We start from the raw sequence: 23,385 nt of genomic DNA, 5'->3' as shown, positions 1-23,385 counted from the left end.
AATTTACTTCTATAATAAAATTTAATACATTTCTAAACAACATTTACAGCTGGAAAAGTAGCAGTACAACTTGGTGATTCAGAGGACAGACTCAAGGAGCCAGTGTGGGCTTCAATTTCAGTTGTACCACCAACGGGTTATGTGACTTTAAACAAGTCAGCCTTTCAGTACCTCAGTTTCCTCATTTATAAAATAGAAATAATAGTACCAACCCCAGAGTTTTGATAATTAAATGAGTTAAGACATGTTAAGACACCTGGAATAGCAGGTGATATACAGAAATTGCACAATAATTGTGAGCTACTAGAAGGGGGGATAATTAATGGATCCTGTTGCTTCCCATTTATACTTATTTCTACCTCCCTAACATTTTCAATTCCCTTCCCTACCCCCACAAGCACACTGGTTCTTTCCCCTCAAACCTGAAAACAAGGATAGCCTTCCCAAGAAACTCTACCATTGACTCTGCTACCTTATCTACTATCTTACTCTATGCCCTCTCATTTGCCAAACTTTTCTGTTGCCTTCAACTTCTTAGCACTCTTTAATTCATTCTGCCTCCCACTCTGCTAAATTGTACTCCTGAAATTTACCAAGATTTCCTAATGACCTATCCTTATTCATTCCTGACTTTTAAGTAAAATGACTTAGTTGACTATCCACTAATTGTAATTCTTTCCTCTCTTCGCCTTTATGATCCCATTCTCCCAGTGTTACTGCTAGCCATCTAACTATTTCATTTTGTGTCCTTTATTGGCAATTCTACCTCCTCCATATTCCTAATTGGGCGTTCCACTGTGTTTATATTCTCCCTCAGAAAATCTCTTAGAGCACAACTACAAGCCTATAGCATTTAATTCTAATATCTAGTTATGTACTCTGGGGCAAATCCAACAATCTCTCCGAGCTTTGCATTCCAGTTGTACAATGAGGATGAGTTCAACGATTTTCTAGTGTCGCTTGTATCTTTAAAATTCTCTGATTTTACCATCTACAGAGATGTAAATTCTTAATCCCTCTCTCTTTCAAACTCCAAACTGATACATCTGGCAACTTTCTGGATACTTCATTTGGATATTTCATTGTAATGAAACATATTAGCTCTAGTTTGTTTACTCCAGACTCCTGGTGACTCTACTTGGCTTGAAGGTCAATGCAGCCACGACCTTAAGAATCAAAGGTAGAAAACATTCCTTCAAAACAATTCCTAAGACATTTGGCTAAAAACAGAAAAAAAGACTGGAACCCAACAGGAATCAACAGGTATCTTATCTTGAAAAATGAATTACTCTGCTACTTCTAAGCCGAACTGGAACAAATTAGAAGATTTTAGAGGGAAAGGAAGAACACAAGTTGACATCCTCAATGTCCTCAGAAATTTTTGGCAGCTTATTCCATGTCAAGCTGGGAAGCACTGGAGGGGAACCAAGGCCAAATTAATTAACCCAGAATTACTTGTTGCTCTGAGGTGTTGGAAATAGACTGAGACAAACTACCAAAAGGTTTGCTACCAAATATAATTTTAGTTTAAAAAATCTTGAAATAGCTTCATCTTAAGTACAGTAAACATGCAGAAAGCCTGGGATCTATATAGGTTGCCAAAGACAAAGACTGCATCTTCTATTTCTTTCTTTCTTGAGACAAGGTTTCACTCTGTCACCCAGGCTGCAGTGCAGTGGCACGATCATAGCTTACTGCAGCCTCAAACTCCTGAGCTCAAGGGATCCTCCCACCTCAGCCTCCCGAGTAGCTAGGACTACAGGCACATGACACCATGCCCGGCCAATTTTTTAAAAATTATTTTTGTAGAGACGGAGTCTCTATGTCACCCAGGCTGGTCTAGAACTCCTGGCCTCAAGCAATCCTCCCACCTTGGCCTCCCAAAGCGCTGGGATTACAGGCATGAGCTACCAAGCCCGGCCTCATCTTCTTTTTCTTCCCTAAATAGTACTTAATGTACTCTCTGTAAAGAGTACTTAATTTTTAAATATTTATCTATTAAACTCTATAGTTCAAGTATATAACAGTGATAGAACCCATACATATGCAGACCTGCTTTTTGCATTGCCCTAAATGAAGGCCCAGACTTCATAATATAGGAAACTTAACAGTTATAGAAAAATCAGAGTAGAATTCATTAAAAAGCATCAAGTAGAATGAGATACAATCCAAGGATAACATGGTCATAAAACATATTCTGGTTCCTCACATTTCCAGCTTACTTATTAAAATAGGAACTTTGTTTAAGCCAGCAAGATGAAAAGTACCTTCAGAAAAATTAAAAAGATGTACAACAGGGAGAAAATTGTAATCCACACCAAAATAAAGGATTACTATACCTGATATGTAAAGAGCTTCTAAAAATAAAGAAAATGGCCAACAACTCTATAGAAAAACATGAGCTTGAGATATGTTAAATACACAGAAAAAGAAATACAAATAGCTCTTAACACTAGAAAAGTTTATTCATAATAAGAGAAATATGAGATAAACTGGCTGAAAATTTCTCACATTTAGTCAAAAATATTAACTTACATATCCAACAGACTCAACAAGCTCAATAAATACCAAGAAGGACAAATACAAAGAAAACCACACCTAGGTATATCATAGTCAAACTTCTGAAAGCCAAAGATAAAGAGAGAGTCTCAAAGCAAGAGAAAAATAACCCATCACATAGAGAGTGACAATGATATATGAGCTGATTCAGAAACAGTGGATGCCAGAGAACATTAGAACAATATGTTGAAAATGCTGAAAGAAAAAATTAAGGCAAAATCAATATATTTTCACATAAGTAAAAACTGAGAATGTATTGATACCAGGTCTGCACTACAAAAAATCGTAAAGGAAGTCCTTCAGACTTCTGTGAAAGAACACTGTACAGTAAATCAGATACACAGAAAGGAATGAAGTGTAGCAGAAATGGGAAATATGTGGGTAAGTCTGATAGACTACACATTATTCGATAACCCAGGAGTTAGAGAGTAGTGGTGTATTTCAAACAAGATTGGCAATGATATTGAAAACTGTTGAAGTGGGTAATGGTATATAGGGATTTATTATATAAAAGTAGTAGAAATATTACGAAGAATATAGATGGCCACTTTTTTTTACACAATTAAAAGGGGAAAAAAGGAAGGGGAATCCTGCTTTCCAGCTTGGTAGCCTGTCTGTTGTATCCAAAGATGACAATCTTACATAATGACAGACAGAAGCCACTCCACCTACTACCAACCTTGTATCATCCTTCACGGCACACTGAGGCTCTAGTCCAACCCCATCACCCCAGCACCATACATTTTATCAGCAGAAACTAAATGGCTTAAGCTCTAAGATCCTTTTACCCATTTGTATCTGCTCAAATTTAGTACCAGGAAAGTTGATTTATGTATAGAAACATGACCTTTGTTTTATTTCAGAAGGAAGAATTCAGATAAATTTATAAGTTATTAAGAAAAATATGTGCCTATTAAAGTACCTACTCAACAATCAAAAATATGTCTCATATGTCAGAGGATCCTAGCCTATCTTTAAAATTAACACTTAAATGTTAAATGCAGAAAACCTGCATTTAAAAGCTGCTCAAATCAAAAGATTTGCTACATGGTGGGAACAGAAAAATAGCCTTTTCAAGATAAAGAAATAACAGTTTATACAGGTACCACAATATGAACATTTGGTAGATTACAAGGTAGCTCCTAAAATACGTGCAGTCCAGAGCCACAGAAAAAGGCCCAACTCTTTTGAAGGCCCAACTCCTCTGAACAGCTTCTAAGCCTTATCTCATTCCCATTCCATTACCAAGGTTCACCAATAGAAAGAAATATGGTAATTTTTTGATAAGGGACCAGAGCATAGTCCACACGTATGCCTTTTTACTTCTACAGAGGTCCACAGGGCCACTCATGGTGCCCCAAAATAACCACTTAGACTCTTCTTTGCCTCCTTCCATACCACTAACACTCTCCTACACTCAGTCAATTATCCTACAGATATCCCCCTTGGCTAAAATCAAAAGGGAAACATCACCACTACCAAAACCTTTAACTAGCATTCAGAGAGTATCTGAGGGGAATATACGTTTAATTTTTGGAGTAGATATATTATGAAATCATCTCTATATTCCATCTATTGTATTCACAAATACTAATAATCTCCAACTTTGAGATAAATACGAAATCTATACCAAATGTCCACCTAAATGTGGATCCTCCAATATAGTCTAGATTAATCTATGAATAGTTACTTTACCAGGCTTTTGTGATCTATTCTGGTGTTTCCCTCTGATTAGAAATCAGCTTGGTGCTGAACAAAAAAATAAAATTAGGTTGAAATCCTATAGGGTTATAGGGTTGTTCTGCAGGTTGGTGGGGGTTGGGGGGTTGCTGTTGCTTGCTATAGTCAAACACTGACTTTTGATAACAAAGTGATGGTTAAAACAGGCAGGCTTCAACATGGAGCTTCTTACCAATAATCATTGTAGTGAATAGGTCTCTATATAAGAAATTAAACAGGAAAGGTTCATACCAGGCCTCAACTCCCACAACTGCAGTCACTATGTAGACAAAAGAAATAGTCTGAAAGGAAAACACAGACAAAAGCATACAGAAGCATTAACAATTAACAGCTGGAAAGATCAGGAGTCAACAATGCTTTATGCAGCATTAAGTCTAGTCAAACAGTTTTAGTCAAAGCAAGAAGTATGCTTAAATTTGGTATGTGGCAAGTCTTCTTACCTTTAAAAACATGTTTTTTTAGCCAACAATGCTACAAAATAACTTATAGACCATGCATGGAGCACTTTAAAGGCACCTCATAAATTGGTTAAGTCATACAATAATTCAATTCGCACACCCCACCACTTCCCTCAACAAACACACTCCAACTTCTGGTTTCTTTACTGGAGGCTTAGATGCAAAAAGACAAAATGGCAACACAAAAAGCTGCAATTTGAAGATAGGGAAAGTTAATAGCAAGCCTATTAAAGTAAGAGAAAAGAAATCTCTCTACTCACTGAAAAGTTGGCAATGAAGATGAAAAGCCAACAATTTAATTAAATGTGCACATCTTTCTTTACAAAACCAACAGTTCAAGTGAATATTTAATAACATTAAGAAATTGTTAAATTTTTTGCATAATAATGGCATTGTGATTACTTTTTTAAAAGAAGCTGTTATCATTTAGAGATATATAAGTAAAATATTGATCACATTGTTCCTTTAAAACATATCCATGAAACTAAACTGGCCATGTTGCTAATTGCTAAAGCTAAGTAATGGGTACATAAAGGTTCATTATATGAGTCTCTCTACTTTTTTATATGTTTGAAATGTTCCACAAGTAAAAATAAAATAAAATAAAAATTTTTAAAGCACACATAAGTTCTAATCAAAAAAGTAGAACGGCAGTAAAGAAGGTTTTGTCAAACCTTTCCAAATATTATGGCAATATTGAAAATTTAATACAGAACACATACTTACCACCTGGCTAATGTCATATCCCCATGGCAGGAAAAGAATCCCTGTGTTATACTTTTCCCAGTGGGAAAGGATGAAAGAAAACAAAACTACCCATAGCAATAGGTAAAGAACAAAAACACTGACACCAGTTGATCCTCGTCCAAAGATGGAATACACAGTTACAACAAAGTAGACACATGACCAACTATCCAGGCCATGGTCAAAAAGTTCCCCTAAGGGAGTGCTGGAATTGGTTCTACGAGCTTGCTTTCCATCAACACCATCTGCAACAAAAACATATACCACAGGAAAAGTTCAATATCAGTATGGAAAATGTCTTCTTTAATAAAACTGGAAGAAAAAACAAAACAAACCAGCATATCACAGGAATGTTAAGTATAGCTACCAGCCATCTTTAATTCCTATACTTCAAAGATTTCAAAAATAAAATGTTTCATTTCTTAAAGTTTAATCTAAAAATCAAAATATGTTATATCACACTGAATGGTATCAATTTTAGGAAGCGTTCTAGGTGGACTCAATACCTCCAAATCTACTAAACAATTGGGTTGTCCTACTAGCCACAAATTCTGAAGCCTTCAGAGAATATTCGATAGCTATTCGTTATAATTTATCTAACTTCCTCTTGCTCTAGGATCCAAAAGTACTTCAGTCATAACAGCTATTTCATCCTGTTTGAAACTATAGTAACTTTTTTTTTTGGGTAGAGACAGGGTCTTATTATGTTGCCCAGACTGGTCTCTAACTCCTGGCCCCAAGCAATCCTCCTGTCTCAGCCTCCCAAAGTGTTGGGATTACAGGCAGGAACCATTGCACTCAGCCTATAGTCACTTCTTTACATGTCTACTGTCTCCTCCACAATTTTAAGTGCTTTTAGAAAATGTACATAGTAGGTGCTCAAGCAAATATAAGAATTTATATTTGTGCAATGCACTATTCTTGGTGCTAAAAAGATTGCAAGAATTTTGGAATAAACTAAGTTTGTGCCCTCAGACTGTTTACAATTGAGAAAGGGACAAAACATGATAATTAAAGGTACAGTATGTCACAAACCATAAAGGAGTGCAGAAAGGGAAAGGTTCTCTTCAGCCCAAGGTAATCTAGAATGTCTTTTCAGGCAAGATGAAAGGTGAGAGGGAACATAAAGAATGAGCTGGATTTCAGTAGGTAAGAGATAAAAGAGCATACTCTTTCAGGAGGAGGGAGTGCTATCAGCAAAAAACACTGAGATGGAAAAGCACAAGGCATGTTCAAAAAATGCCAAGTAGTTTAGCTTGACTAGAAGCTACCATGTGAAGAGGGCAGTATATAAAAAGGCTAGAAAGGAGGTGTGAGCCAGTCTAAAAGTTTTAAGGAGTATGGGGAGTCACTAAAAATATCTGAGTGGGGAAACGACAAGGAAAGCAATACTTAGGAAGAGTCGCCTGAGTCAGTGTGACTGACAGGCTAGAGAGAGGGACACTAATCAGTAGGCCTAAACTGAGATGGAATGCTTCGGAATGACAGGCTGGGGGCAGGTGAGACATCAAGGAGGTGAAAATGACAGAATGCAGTAAAAGATAAGACGTAAGGCCTAAGGAGAAAAAGACAATCTCTAAAGTTTCTAGTCTGGGTAACTAAGAGAGTGGTAGTGTTAACAGAAAGAAGGAAGTTAGGAGCAGCAGCAAGCCTGATGGAAAAGATGCAGAGGACAATTTTAGATACTGAAATTGAAGTGCTGGCAGGATATCCACATGGTAATGTCAAGCAACTCAATCCAGTGGTACTTACTAGCAACTCAGAAGATAGAAGAAGGCTGGATATAAACATGGGAATCATCTCAAGAAGGAATGTTAAGTGAGAATCAGGATTACCAGGCGAATGAGGAGAAGAGAGTTAAGGCTAAAGCACAATGGAATGCCTTCATTTAGGGGCAGAAACAAAGAAGCCTGTGAAAGAGAGCCTGTCCCACTGAATTATAAAATCCCCCCCACGCCTGACTCCCCAGCAAAAGAAATAGTTTTGCTAAGTGCATCAGAATTAGGCTACTTATAAAGATTCAGATTTAAGGAATTAAAATTCCTATAATTACTGAGTTTACTGTGCTCACCATAGAATTATTCCCAGTGCCTAGCTTGGTCTGTGGCAGAGGACCTTTATAAATATTGCTGAAGGAATATATGAATGTATGAAACCCAAACTCCTGCCCAAATACTACAGATCTCTGTTTATACAGGGTTGGGAAATTTTTGCCCTTAAGTAGCTAAAATATTTTCCAAAAGCCTTCTTGTTATTCATTGGGTTTATAATTTCCTATTTTCAATGCAACTCTTATGCAGTTGTTATAATATTGGATTCACGAACTACCTATTAATTAGGTTTTATACATTTTCTCACTGAACCCCTTCCAGCTCCACAAGTATGAGGTCAAGACACATTGCAGATTTTTTTTTCTTAAAAAGGTAATTCGGGGCATATACCATATATTACAAGAGACCTCCCCCCCCAGTAGGACTTAGGGCAGCATCCTGTGATTAAACACATTAATATTTCTACAGCAAAACCCATGAATAGTCTCACTAAGTAGAATAAAGATTATAAACTGCCTCATGTTAGTTCAAGACAGGTTTTGCAACAAGTAGTTCATGTTAAGTCAAGATTTTTGCCAGAAAACTGTGGACCTGAAACAACAGGTAGATGGTATTAATACATCGAAAATCTCTATTCCTCTCAGCAGTTTTTCACACAAAATCCTTTAGCAGCAATTAAAAACCTGCTCATCTTTAACAAAAATGCACAAAACTCTCCACCTAAATATGTAACTTTTAACTAAGCTTCCCCCCATTCTAGACTTCACCGATGTCTTCCTTCTCCAAACTCTTACGGTTTTGGTCACCCACCATGCCAGCATTTAATATGTAGCAGGTTATACTGGTTTTATGAGAACAAGTCATTTTTATCTATAGAGAGCTAAGTGACTTGAAGTTAGGATCTGCTATTTTACCTGCATTTAAAAACTCTTTACTGAGTGCCTACTATGAGTTAGGCAATGTTCTACATACTGGGGATAGAGCAGTGAACAAAACAATACCCACTCTCATGGAACTTAACATTTTAGTTAGAACAGATAGGCAACAAACAAGCGGGCAAGTAAATATCTGCAAATATTTGTACTGCTTCCCAAACTTAAGCAAAAAGATGTCTTATTCCAAAGGCTGGCAAATATTTTTTGTTAAGGGCCAGATGAGAAATATTTTAGGCTTTGTGGGACATGCGCTCTCTGTTGCAACTACTCAACTGTGTCTTCACTGCAGGAAAGCAACCACAGACAATATGTAAAGGAATAAGCTGTGTTCCTATAAAACTTTACTTACGAAATAGGCAATGGGGCAGATTTGGCCCACAAGTAGTAGTCTGCCAACTCCTATCTTATTCTGTGAATACCTAGCAACGAATGACAATATTTTTCATAGAGAAACTCAAAAACATATTTATCAATTTGAACAGGATACTAATAAACTCCAGTTAAAAATGAATTAAGCATAGGAGAAAATGTTAATTTAGTGGGTGGCTCTCCTTGCCAATTCACCAGCCACTGGCTAAAATGAGTATTTACCAACTTCTTACCTAGAGTGTAGGCTATAAAGTTGAGGATGCCCACTACAATCCAAACCCAATCAGGTACATGCTTGTGACCTGGTGCTGCAAAGGAAAGTAAGTAAGATTTTAATACAGTTGAACTAAATACAATAGTTCTTATCATAGCATATACTGCATGAGAAATGTTTCTATTTGTTAATTAGAAGTTACAGAACTGGACAATATATTTTGAATGCAGAACTAGGTAAATATTAATATATATCAGGAAATTCTGGCAAAACCAAAGAAGTAACACCTCAGCCCCTCATAAACAGTAAGCATTTATTTTGAGCTTTTATCATAATTCAAGATTGAGGGTTCATTTTTACTTGAAAATTACCTATGTGCCTAGAATAAAAAATAATATATTTTTGGAATTTAAAAAATGATTGCTTTTAATCCTTGTTTCTGATTATACTACAAACACGTATTGAGCCGTCACTCTATGCTTTCTCACCATTACCAGTTAGCTAAACAAAGACTGTCTGATTTGGGTATAGACAGATTACCTCAACTGGATGATTTGGGCATCAGAATCATTGTGAAATGTCTGGACCTCACTTTTTCCCCTATGATAAAACAACTGATAACCAGGAAGTCTAGGTTCTAGTTCTGGCTCTGTAATCAACCAGCAGTGTGACCTTAAATACATCAGTTAACCTCTCCTGTCTTGTATTTCCCAAATACACTGGGAATAGATGGGTTATCTGGTCCTTCAAGTTCTATGATTTGGGAAAATATATATATAACATTTATATATTTTAGTTCTCTTAATAACTAAGAAATTAATCTTATTTAAAGTAGTCAGGGAAAATATTTCTATTTACAAAGATACATTTTTTAGGGTGTCATGAGGAATAAAATATATATATAGAAAAAGAAAACATTACCCAAATCATGCTTAATGAAATTTAACCTTACTTATCATTCATGTGGTACTTTATGATCTTCTCATTCTTCAAAGTTAGCACCAAAGACTCCAATGACCATATTATATATACAGAAGCTATGGCTAAAAGTTTTAGTTGATAAAGTTCAGCATATGTGTAGTTTCGATATTTAAAATTTCTATAATATCAAAAGTCATGTGTATGAAACTCTATCAATACTAAAAATTTCTACAAAAGCAAAAGTCATAAGTGTTTGAAACTCCAAATTTTCCTACAAAAACAATGTCAGTTGTTCTTAGTTTCTCCAGGTCAGTCCACAAGGGTCTGCTGAACCCACAACAAGATGAATTGTAACACTAAGACTCCTTCTGACTTATATCATTTATAATGATAATTGGAAAACAAATTCTCTTAAAATGCAAAAAACACTCATCTATCTCCATCTTTCTATTCCTCTCAACTCAATCAACTGGCTAAGCCATAAAAATAAATCCTGTCTCCCACTATCCCCCCCTCCGCCCAAATACACTCCAGATTCTTTCCGATGGCCTGTGGCAGAAGCTGGGTGTGGGACTGAGTGAAGAAAGGAATAGGTCTGAGAGAAGATGTTGGAGCAAAGGGTGGACACAGGCTGAACGCTGGCTCCAAAAGCACCTCCTTCCTCTCTTCCCAAGTAAGGGCCTGGACTTGTCAATAAATATTTAAGGCCTAAGAACCATTTTCAGAGTAAACTGGGAGTCATTAAAGGCAAGTAGAGATGCTGAGCAGAGGGAAAGATCACATTTCCTTTAGAAGAAAGGATATTTTTCTTCCATGACTGAAAAAGGGGAAGGGGGAGGGATCTTCCTGGAACTGATAGGTATATTGGGCCCTGCTTGCATTCATTTTCAGGCAAAGTTTCACAACCTTAATTCTCCATCTTCACATAAATCCAATTATTCTTTGCCAAACCTCATTGCTTTTTAGACAGCATATGTATATTCAATAGGCAAGTTGGTATATTATTGCTAGAGCTTAATGGAAACATAACACTGTAAAAACACAACTTAGCTTTTATATACAACTCTGACATCTTACATATCACCATAACATCCAAAACTTTTCAGAAATACAAGCATGTTAATAGAACCAGAAAATAACCAACCACATCTCATTTTTCTCTACTCAGACATTTTAAATTTTATATTAAAATAGTATTCTTACCTGAAGCATAAAAGTCAGGATCAAAGTATGCCATAAGTAGAAAATTGAATACAACCAGCAGAAAGCCAGAAAAAGTTATCAGATTGGGAGCCAGCCAGGTAGGAAATACCTATTTTTTCAAAATAATTATAAAATAATTAAAGCAGAAGAATATCTATCCAATATATACCGCAACATGCAAATTTAATAAATTTTACAATTTTACAATAAAAGCTATAAATCTCAAACATTATATGCAGCAGTTATATACATTAAAATGTAAACCATAATCTCCATTAGCATTTCTTATTTCTTTCTGTCCTCTACATTTTAAATAGCTCTATAATCAGCAAACTTCTATAATCATAACATTAAATCTACTTTAGAAAATTTTAAAAGGCATTTTACAAAAATGATAAATCACAGTATAAACGTATATTTCAACAATGAGGTAAATCAAACCATCTGTGACTAAGGGAAGGGTAGTTTCTCTAGAAATCTTATTAAACTGAGAGCTGCATCTATAACACTCCATAAAATAGGTTAAAATATTTAAAACTAAAACAAAAAGTACATGCCTATTAATTATCTTACCTTTACAATAGTGTTCCAAAATGGATGCATAATATACAGAGAAAGTGGATTCGTATCTACAGCACTGTACTGTTAAGAAATGTAATAAAATATTCAGAGTTAATGCTTGCCTGCTAGAAAACAGAACAATACTTCTCAAATGAAAGTACTACAAAAATAACCTAGAGAATATATCTACTTATTTGATGTCCTTATCTAAGTAACAAAACTAGAGTAGCAATATAAATGGGGCAAAGACTGTCAAGCATGGTCAGATAGTACTTTTATGGGGTGAGGGAAGGGCCACAGGGGAAGTCTAAAGAACAACCCCAAATCATGGAATTAATCATACAGGGGTTATTCCATTAGCACATACTCATCCAGAGTACAAATTACCAGGATGATCACTGACTCATTCTTCTCTCTCAATCAACTTTTACATTACAGTGTTTCAGTACAGAAATTTATGTTACTTACATGTTCTTTTATACAGAATCAGTAAAACGCACACTGTGTGCATTCAAACACTTACCACATATCTTGTCAACCTCCTTCATCCCTCTCAACTTACAGGAATCTAGGTGTTGTTCCCCTCAGTACCATTACTAATACACTTACTGTGTGACCTTGGGCACTTTACTTAACCTATCTGCCTTAGTTTCTTCACCTGTAAAATGAAGATGATAGCCCTTATCTCAAAGGACTCATAAAGATTCCATAAGTTAATACATGTGAAGCCTTAGAACAGTACCTGGCCCACAGTAAGTGCTACATAAGTATTAGCTATTATTATTAAATGTGTTTTGAGTACCAAGGAATGAATGACAGATCCCTCTATAGCAGCAAAGTGGACTGTATAAATATACAAAGATCAAATAAGGTTGTGTGGTAATGCAGCTTATTCTCCAATTACTGAGCTGTTTAATAGGAATTCAGAGGAAATTTTAACAGATACACATACATAAATATGTAAAAACTTTCAGAGTCATGTTGATAACTTATTCATCTGACACACACTGGAGTATGTAGGAAGCACTCCACTAGGAATTGGGAAGAAGGGATATAAAACTGGTAACAGACGATTCATACTCCCAAGAAGTTCACAGCATTATCTGTGATATTACCTAATTCATCCATCAGACATTTAAATGATGTTACACTAGTCAAATGTTTGAAAAAATTTTGGTTATCTTTTGTGTTTATGCTTAGTATGTACACAAAATACGTAGTAATCATTTGAGTATCTAATTTTTTAAAAATCATAAAGATCAAAACTTCTTCCTGAATGTTTTATGAATATGCAATAAATAACTCTCAGTGTTTCGAGACTTAAAAGTGTGATGGAACAAAAAAGTAAATAAAATGTTTAAAATACTGCCAGCAATAATAGTCAACCAGTAAGTCTAATGTTTAGTCAACAGATTCCACATCTAAGGTTCTTCCATTCCTCCAACCCATTCTGACAAAAATGGGATAGCTCGGACAAAAGATACGAGACAGGTGGTAGTAAGAAAATGATGATAGACAATGTGGTTTGCTTCCACTGGCCAGAGTCAGAAGCTATGAAGCTGCATCCCAACTCTCTGCAAGAGCCTATTTAAATTAGTACAGTAGCCCCCCTTATCCAAGGTCTGACTTTACCCACGGTCATCCACAGTCAGAAAATAGGTGAATACAGTACATTAAAATATTTTGAGAGAGAGACCAAGTTCACATAACTTTTATTACAGTATACAGTTATAATTGTTCTATTCTATTATTAAATATTACTTATTGTTAATTTCTTAGTGTGCCTAGTTTATAAATTAAACTTTATCACAGGTATATATGTAGAGGGAAAAACAGTATATACAGTTCATCCCTCAGTATCCATGGGGGATTGGTTCCAGAACCCTCTGCAGATATCAAAATCCACAGATGTGCAAGTCCCCCATATAAAATGGCATAGTATTTGCATATAACCTATGAACATCCTCCCATATACTTTTTTCTTTTTTTTGTTCATCCCCATAAACTTTAAATCATCTCCAGTAATAGATTACTTATAATACCTAATACAATGTAAATGCTATATAGCCCAGTGCAGTGGCTCACATCTGTAATCCCAGCACTTTGGGAGACCAGGGCAGGAGGATTGCTTGAGGCCAGGAGTTCAAGACCAGCCTGGGCAACATGGCAAGACCCCATCTCTACAAAAAGTAAAAAAATTAGCCCGGTGTGGTGGCACACACCTGCAGTCCTAGTTACTTGGGAGGGTGAGGCAGGAGGATGGCTTGAGTCCAGGAGTTCAAGGCTACAGTGAACTATGATCATGCCACTGCACTCCAGCCTGGACAACAGAGCGAGATCCTGTCTCTTTAAAAAAGAAAAAAAAAAACTATGTAAATAGTTGTTATACTGCATTATGTTTATTTGTGTTTTTAATTGTTGTATTATTTTTTATTGTGGGAGGTTTTAAAATTTTCAACCCATGGTTGGTTGAATCCATGGATGTGGAATCTACCTATGGATAGACAGCCTACTATAGAGGGTTTGGTACTATCCGTGATTTCAGGCATCCATCGTGGCTATTGAGACATATCCCCCAAGGATAAGGGAGGACAATTGTACTATTAATAGTTCTTACAAAATTTTCACTTTCAATTCTTTCTAAACTTTCAACTTTCACTTGGAGAGTACTCTACAGAGCCTTTTCACATAATAGGTATCACTACACTGGAAGCTCAGCAGTATGAAGGAGTTTTAAATTAACAGGATCACCCAAATTTAAGACTTCAGACCTGAAGACCTGGAACCAATACGAACCCCTAAAGGCTGCCAATGATAATGCAGGAGGGCCCTGGCCGCCTCTATTTCACAAAAGTCCACACCCAGAACCACGTGATGTAGTTAGCAGGTCAGATAAGCAGGAAAATCACCCATTTCAAGTCCACCATCTATCACAAAGTACAAAAGTTCTAAGAAGTGCAAATCAGAAGAGAAAATGGTTTAACGTATCACACGAATACATAATATGGTGCACAGCATAACTGTACAATGTTCTTAATTCAAATGTTTGCTGAACTGAGTCACATTCAGCAGCTTTCCATAATTTTAATTCAGATGTAAAAGAAGGTCCTTAACGAATGGTATTTTTATTTGAAAAGCTCCTCTGTTTAAATTCTGAAGCTTTAATGCTAAATCTCCACTTTAGGAGACCAGTAGAAGTATAAAAAGAAAAAAAAAAAGTATGAAAAGAATATAGAACTAAATACAAGGACAGTTACCTAATCGGATTTCAGTTTGTTAACATTCAATATCAGCTGATGAGCTCAAGTATAGCAAGAAAAGGATAATATGAGATTACAAAAGGCAACAAACAATAAACCTAAACAACACTCTGTGCTCTAGACTTACAAACCTGATATTTTCCAAGGTCACATATCACTTGTTATAAACAAACTCTAAACTGTCTTGTGCATCATCAAGAGGAAGAATGATTTAAATCCTACACATGCATGAAAAAAATCAACAAAATACAAACTTTTAAAGGTGTTAAACTAGATTTTATTTGTTAATGCTTGTCAAACGTATTAACATTTTTATTTTCCATTGGAATGATGTTTTGGCATATAGCAGGAAACGAGAATCAGGAAGGTGATCCAGTTAAGACCTACCGTGACTTGCCTGGCTCTACAATCTACAAACCCAGGCTAAATTGTGCCCTGGGAATGGCTTCAGGACCACAGCCTGAGTCTGAGAGAATCTTTCCAAGGCAAAACCCTCAGAACCCTAAGAGTGCTCAGATTAGAATATCTAATCTAACACATCCCTGCATGTGTGACCACCCCCTGCCAGCCCGGACAAAAGGAAGAGGACAAGTGGGGCGGGGAGTGTATCCAGCCAGAGTGGTCAAAGACTGCTTCTCTAAAGAGGACACATTTAAGCTGAGTCCTAGAAGATGAGAAGATGGTTAGGTAAAAAATGTATGTACGAGACATAACAGTGAGTGAAAAAAGCCAGGCGTTAAAGAGATCATGCTTTTACAGATTCCACTTATATGAAGTTCAAAAATAGACAATTAATTTATGGCAAAAGAAGTCATAATAGTAGTTTGGTGAGACGGACCAAATGGGGACGGACCTTCTGAGGTGCTAGAAGTAATTCCAGTAATTCTGTATCATGATCTGAGTGATAGTTGCATGGGAATATACATATGAAAAATTCATTAAATTATATACGTAAGATTTTAAAGTATTATTTATATATAATTTATACTTAAAAAGAAAAAGAAAAAACAATGACTATATGTGTGACTGCATTTGTGTGTTGGGGGTAGGGGGTCACATGCCAAGAAATACCTTTCAGGCAGGGAGAACAACAAAATGTACAAAGACCATAAAGCTAGAAATAGTTGAAATACTGAAGGAAGGCCAATGTAGCTACAGCTCAGTAAGGAAGAGTGATACGAAATAAGACTGGAAAGGTGATCAGATACCACCCAGCATGACCACAGTGAGTTGGATTTTATTCTAAGCACAATGTGTATGTATTTTACACACACACACATATATACACACACACACTATATATTTAATATTTTTAAAGGATCATTCTGACTTTACATTTTTAAATGATCAGTCTGATTAAAGTATAGAAAATGGACCAGAGGGGGACAAAAGTACAAATGGAGAGACCAGTTGAAAACTGTTAAAAGTTCCTCAGGCAAGAGATACTGTGTTTAGACTAGAAGCGGTACAATGACTTCTAAAATACTCACAAAATATGCCGTGAAGTGCCTATTTTTGAGACAGATATTAGAAATGTGAGTCTCCCCCCAACCTTAATTTAGGAAGGAACTTGGCTCTAATATAAGGAAAGCCATGAAACCACCTCCTTAGACTTAAAAATATTTCCTTTATACAGGTACTGTATTTAAATCCCTTCTGTGCACTGGTAAGAAAACTGGACTGACACACCTGCACTAAATACTGAGCTTTGGACAACTTATTAATCACACTGAGACTACTGTCCCAAGTAATGCTCTATTATCTATAATAAGCAGATTTCCCCTGCTTTGACTTCTAATCAATATAAGGAGAACAGGACTCTTACTATCAAATGATTTTTAATACAAGGCCTGTGCTTATCTATCTGAAATATAAACTTAATATTTATAAAAACATATTTAGTTAACTGTGGAAATCCATAAAATGTGGCTTGAGTACAAATAATAGTTCATAAACTGCATACTGTGAAATCATTTCAGATGAAAGCAAACTCAAAATGACATTTCTGATTTTTTAATTGTTTTCAAAATTCTTGAGTTCAAAATCATCTATGGCTGTTTTGTGAGTAAAAAGCAAGATAGTTCACAAATGGGTTCACTGTATGAATTATATTTATCGCTCATATCACCTTTCTAGACATAATGAAATAAACACTCATTATCAACCTCTCTTAAGAACTCATGAGAGAAAAAAAGAAATGTCAACTATTTTTTTTTTCCCTCCCCTGTACAATAAAGCTCAATGTCTAGTATGATCCTGGTGTGGTACTGAGGTCAGTCCCTTGCTGACAGGTCTCATGACTCAATCACATGTAGGTGTAAGTCTTTACAAGGCCAGAATCCACTGTGGTTCACACCTGTGAACATTCTGGGTCACGTATGTGAACAACATGTGTTCTGCCACTCCTGGAGCAGAGTTCTTTAGCAACGGTATTCCACTCCTCCGGGCTAGTTCCATCTGGCTAACATATATAGTCCCAGCTACTTAGGGGGTTGAGGCAGAAGGATCACTTGAGCCCAGGAGTTTTGAGGTTGCAGTGAGCTACAATGACACCACTGCACTCTGGCCAGGACAACATACCAAGGCCCTGTCTGAAAAACAAAGACAAAACAAAACACAAAAAACATAAAACAAGAGATCCCAATTATTAAAAATCATTATTCATTCACCAAATATCAAGGAAGTCAAAAGAGATGCTGTTCACATACAAATGCGGGACTCACTAAGCCCCGGGTTATAAAGAAAGGGTTGACAGTATGGAGAAAGCTTCCCACCCAACCTGATCCTTTCTGCTTCTGGTACAAAGCAGCTTGATGAACATATTTGAATGTCTGCACATATAAACAAATAAATGTATCAACTACTTTGCATATTTACTTAAGTAGTAGTATAGAACTAATCTGTCAGTGATGAGAGGAAGTGTCAGTCCCTTCACCAAATCTATTTTGCCCCAGGATCTAGTCCAAAGCAACTTTCAACTTCACAATGGGAAGGTTCTCTTACTCTTCTATTAACAATGCCATGTTTTATAGTTTCCAACGGATAATTAAACCTGTTCCTTATCAGACATAAGGGAATAGGTAGATTATCCCTTCCCATTTCACAAAGAAGAGGCCCTAAAATTCAGATATTAACACAGCTAATAAACAAGAAAGTCTAAACTGTAAATCATTTCTGAGTCCAATAAAAATCAAGCCATCTCTGAGCATTTCTATGAAACTGATCACTTTGTTTTAAACCGGACTACCATGTCCGGGCTCAAGTACAACCATGAGCTACCTAGATCCAATGTACTGAAATCAGTATTTCTGCATCTTCCAATACACATTTTTCTGTCTTCCAGTATGTGGCAGACACAGCCTAAGATGACCCCCAATGAGTCACACCATGTGTAATCATTTTCCGGCCTTGATGGTTCATTCCATTCCCTTGAGGGCAGAACCAATAGAATATGGCAAAGGTGATAGATGTCACTGCCTTGACTAGGACACATAATGTGGCAAAGGTGGTGAGATGTTACTTCCATAACTATATTTTGTTACATAAGACTCCATCTTAGCAGTTTGGAGAACAGTCTCCTGCTGATCTTCCAGAAGCAAACAGCAATGACATGAACTCTCTATGGAAGAGGACCCCAAGCTCTGAAGAGGAATGCAGTCTGGCTGACACCTTAACTGCAGCCTGGTGAGATCCTGAGCAGAGGAACCAGCTATCAATGCCCAGACTCTAGACCCATAGAAACTGTGAGATAATAAATGTGTACTGTTTTACAACACCAACTCTGCGCTAATTTGTTAATCAGCAATAGAAAACTACTACACAATTCTGAAAACACTACATAATCATCTTCTCTCACCAGAGAGATATCTTGAAGCTCAAAATCAAGACTACCTGATGTTTGAGTGCCAACATATGACCATTACAGTAATATAACTTCTCACTCTCTTATGTTTGTTTCTTAGTTTTATTAACTATGAGAAAAGAAAAATAGCTCAGAGCAGTCTGAGCTTGTGAGGTATGCAATATTTATCAGGCCCAGAGGCCAGATTAGTAAGGGACTTCAGTGATGTCCCCAGCCACCTAACTCCCCATCCGCCACACCCATGCTTGGGGGCAAGTGTTTAAAGTGATTTTGTTCCGGACTAACTGTCTCATCCATTATTTTCATGCAAACATAGTCCATAGCTTATGTTATTTTAGTGTAATTCCTGGTAAACAACTCAGGAACTGCCTCTTCTGTTAAGAATCCACTTGTAACTGCTGCTGATCAGAGTGTACATTCAGAACAACTTCTATCTATATGCTTGGGGTTACAATCCTCAAACTTGGCCAAATAAATTCTCTACTTATATTAATTTTGCTTCAGCTTCTTCCTTTTAGGTCAATAATTACTTTCAGAATTATTCAACAATTGCTATTTCTTTGATGTGGTGGTTCTCAAAGTGGAGTCACCAAACTGGATGCAAATTCTTGGCCCAACCCAGATCTACAGAATCCAGACTAACAAACCCTCCAGGCAATTCTGATGACTACAGCTCTCGTGAAAATAAACATTAATGAAATTCCCTCAACTTCTGAGCTGAAGGATAAACCACCAACAGTTTAGTGGTCAACACCTATTATCTCCTTATGGTGACATGAAATACTGCATTTTAAGCAAGAGGCAAAGTATAATAAAATTCAGCAAGAACTCACTAAATGCCTACTAAATACAAGGCATTATGCTACCAACAATCTACTAAGATAGGTAAACTCCAAATCTAACCATAAAATGCACAAAAGGAGGTTATATTAACCCTGGGACAGAAATAAAAAGTTTCTTAAAGTACTTTTTATCAATACAAGACTTTAAGAACCACACCCACAGAGAACATGACTCAGTGAGGAATGAGATCTCATTTCAGTGAATATTGTAATTTATATCTGCTAACAAGTCAGAGAAAAGAGGCTGGTGAGAGATGACTGAAGGAGAGTTTGAGCAATGAGATACATACAAGCAAGTCATGATGACAAACAAACAGATTTGCTTACTAGACTTCAACATGTAAGCTCTAACAAGAGATGAGAATATAAGATAAAAGGAGAGGTAATTTAGTGAAGGAACTTGAAATCCTCCTGTCTCAGGCCCCAGGGTAGCTGGCACTACAGGTGTGCCCTAACACCCAACTAATTGTTTATTTTCTTTTTTTTAGAGATGGGGTCTTGCTGTGTTGCCCAGGCCTGTCTCAAACTCCTGGCCTCAAGCAATCCTCCTTCCTAGGCCTCCCAAAAGTGGTGGGATTACGAGCATGAGCCACCATGCCTGGCCAGAAGTTCTTAACAGTAAAGCATTACAGTAGTTAGAAAAACAAGCCATTATCAGTGAACTGATATTTCAGAAGGTAGTAAAAGATCCAATTCAAGATGTTTCCTCCAAATAGCACCTAAAAATGTAACCATCTTCCAAGCACTGAATCTGTCTCTCCCTCTTACTCCACAGAAGTTTCCCACCCATCCTTCTCTCACGCCTTCAGAAAGACACCTCTGTCTCTGCCAACTGCAGAAATAATTCTTTCTACGAGACATCTGTAAATCACTAAGACCACTAAAATATTTTTCAAGCCTTATTAATGCTCTTCCAGGGAAGAGAGGGCAGTTCCCCAAATCTAGTCAGGTTGACCGAGGTACAACTCAAGATAAGTTATGCTTCAATTAACTGTAACATATCCTCATAATGCCATAATTAACATACTGTATTGCAGTCAGCTTGTAGTCATAATAAATGAAAATCAAAAGATCAAGAATTTCTCATGCTGTTTCTATTGTGGCTCAAAAGGAAAAGTGTTCTAATCTTTGAAAGCATTACAGAAATTTCCGCCAATAGGGGATAACAAATTTTCAAATGATATTTCTTTACAAGAAGTTTTCTTTGTTCTAATTTCAAGTCCACAAACCACACCTTCAAGGGGCCCCATCTACCAGAAGAGCCCTGAGCAAAAGATTGTTTAAAAAAAAGGAAAAAAAAAAAAGCATTACAGTATAATGCTTCACAAAACCCTGCCTCAGTGCCTGCCACCTCTATCCACCTAGTCATCCTACCAGAACCTGAGTCATCCCAGACTCATCCTCATCTTTTATGCAGCCCCCTACACCACCTCCAGCTAGTCAGTTATGATGTTCTGTCAATCTTAGGTGGTTTGGGTTTTTTTTTTGAGACAGAGTCTCACTCTGTCACCCACCCCAGATAGAGTGCGGTGGCACCATTGCAGCTCACTGCAACCTCAAACTCCTTGGCTGAAGCAATCCTCCTGCTTCAGCCTCCTGAGTAGCTGGGACTACAGGTACGGCACCAAGATGCCCAGCTAATTTTTCTAGTTTTAGTAGAGACGGGGGTCTTGCTCTTGCTCAGGCTGGTCTCGAACTCCTGACCTCAAGCAATCCTCCTGCCTCAGCCTCCCAGAGTGCTAGCATTACAGGTGTGAGCCACCATGCCCAGCCAATCTTAACTCTTAAATCAAGGATCACAGGGATCAGGCAGGTAAACTGAACAAAGCAGACCTGCATGGAACATATGGACTGGTAGGAAAACCTCAAACTAGAGAACAATTACCTAACTTAACAAGGTCAAACACTATTCAGCTTTAGCTGATTATTATCAAGACGAAGTTCAGGACAGCGTTGTCCAATATTCTGGTTTATCAAGAGGATCCAGTAATCTGGATCTTCACGGGGAAGATACTAATCTTTGAAACCAAGGAAGTGCGGACCAAATTAAATATATCTGCTGGCCAAATTCAGTGTGTGGATTAGCCAGTTTTGATCCCTATCTTTAGAATTGCTACTCCTTTCTTTCTATCCCCACTGCCTTAGTTCAGGTCTTCAACATTTCTTACTTAGTTTTATGCAGGAGCATCCTAACAGGTCTCCAGATCACTCCTGCCTCCATCCTTCTTCTACAAGCTGCCAGGGTGAGCTTCCTAAAACTCAAATCTGATCCTGTTTAAAATTCTTTAGTGGCTCCCCAAAACCTACAACACTACAATGTGCCTATTTATTTATATAAATATTTGATATTTATTTAACATGCAGATAACAGCAGTCTATTCAATCTGAATCTCCCAAAGAGGGCCTAGGAATTTGCTAGTTAAATACCTTCCTGAAGTGATTCTGACGCCAATGGTCCTTGAACCACACAGTGATCTAGAGGGTCGACCCAGAAGTCCTTTCTAACAAATCATCACCCTCTGACAGGACCCCACTACCCTCTCCAGTCTCAACTCCTGCCACTCCACCATTAAGCCTAATACCTTATATAACTTCTTGTGGTTCCCAGAAAATACTCTCTCAGGCCTCCATCTCTTTGCACTCCATTGCTCTCTTGTTGTGTAATGCCTTTTCTCCCCTCTTAACCTGGTAATACAGACTTGTTTCAACTTATGATGGCTTCACTTGAGATTTTTTGACTTTACAATGGTGTGAAAACCACATGCATTCAGTAAAAACTAGTACAATATTCTCTCGAGATGCTGGGTGGCAGCAGCAGTGACCTCAACTCCCAGTTAGCCACATCATCACAAGGGTAAACAACCAATTCTCTACAGTGTACTGTGTTGCCAGATGATTTTGCCCAACTGTAGGCTTATTAATGTAAGTGTTCTTGGGCATATTTAAGGTAGAGTAAGCTAAGCTATGTATTAAGTGCATTTTTGACTTACGATGGATTTGTCTACAACATAACCGCATCATAAATGCAGAAGCATCTGTATTGGGGCCTACTCAGCCTTCATCTTTCTAAGCTGAGCTCTGCCTTTACCTCCATACCCTCTGAAGCCTTTCTCAACTCTAAACCCCACTCCCTGGAAGCTGCCTCCTTTCCTCTCCCATAGCACCAGTATTTACCTAACTGCACTTATTAACTATTTGTAACTGTTTTATTTATATGTCTGTATGCCACCAAACTGAGTTTCTTTGAAGGCAGGAATTTCAGCTTAGCTTAATTCTGCAGCCCCAAGGCTATGCCTGACACTGAGTAGACCTCAATAAATGCTCATTAAATAAACAGACTGCGTGAACCAGTACGGTTAGAGGCCAGATTCTAGTACTTCAGCATTGCCATCAAGATACAAACAGTCTCTGTATAACCTCTTAATTGTAATACTAATAAATTCATAATTATCACAATTCGTGCAATCAGGTTGTTGTTGACAATCAAATTAATTAACTGCCATAATAGTAGAAACAAATTCATCATGAAATTATATTCTTGAAACCCAACAAGGTTATTTCACAGAACATTTCCTCTTTGAAGCAAAATGATACAATTTGAAACTAGCTGCTACACTATCAATTAAAACTATGCTGGCCGGGGGCGGTGGCTCACGCCTGTAATCC

General features: G+C 37.1%; 1 protein-coding gene across 2 annotated transcripts in view; it reads right to left on the bottom strand.

The window, feature by feature from the left end:
- EPT1 (ethanolaminephosphotransferase 1) overlaps positions 1–23,385 on the bottom strand; it is a 34,649-nt gene that overhangs the window by 7,679 nt on the left and 3,585 nt on the right. For both annotated transcript variants that reach the window (XM_012652550.1, XM_012652551.1), the window contains exons 2-6: positions 11,768–11,836; positions 11,195–11,303; positions 9,090–9,164; positions 5,484–5,746; positions 4,472–4,580 (exon numbers count right to left, since the gene is read on the bottom strand). In XM_012652550.1, coding sequence (XP_012508004.1) covers positions 4,472–4,580; positions 5,484–5,746; positions 9,090–9,164; positions 11,195–11,303; positions 11,768–11,836 — 625 coding nt within the window. The remainder of the gene's footprint in view (positions 1–4,471; positions 4,581–5,483; positions 5,747–9,089; positions 9,165–11,194; positions 11,304–11,767; positions 11,837–23,385) is intronic.

Source organism: Propithecus coquereli, unplaced genomic scaffold (genome assembly GCF_000956105.1).
Source record: "Propithecus coquereli isolate 6110/MARCELLA unplaced genomic scaffold, Pcoq_1.0 Scaffold39, whole genome shotgun sequence".
NCBI lineage: Eukaryota > Metazoa > Chordata > Mammalia > Primates > Indriidae > Propithecus > Propithecus coquereli.
This window is presented reverse-complemented; position numbering and strand designations above follow the sequence as displayed.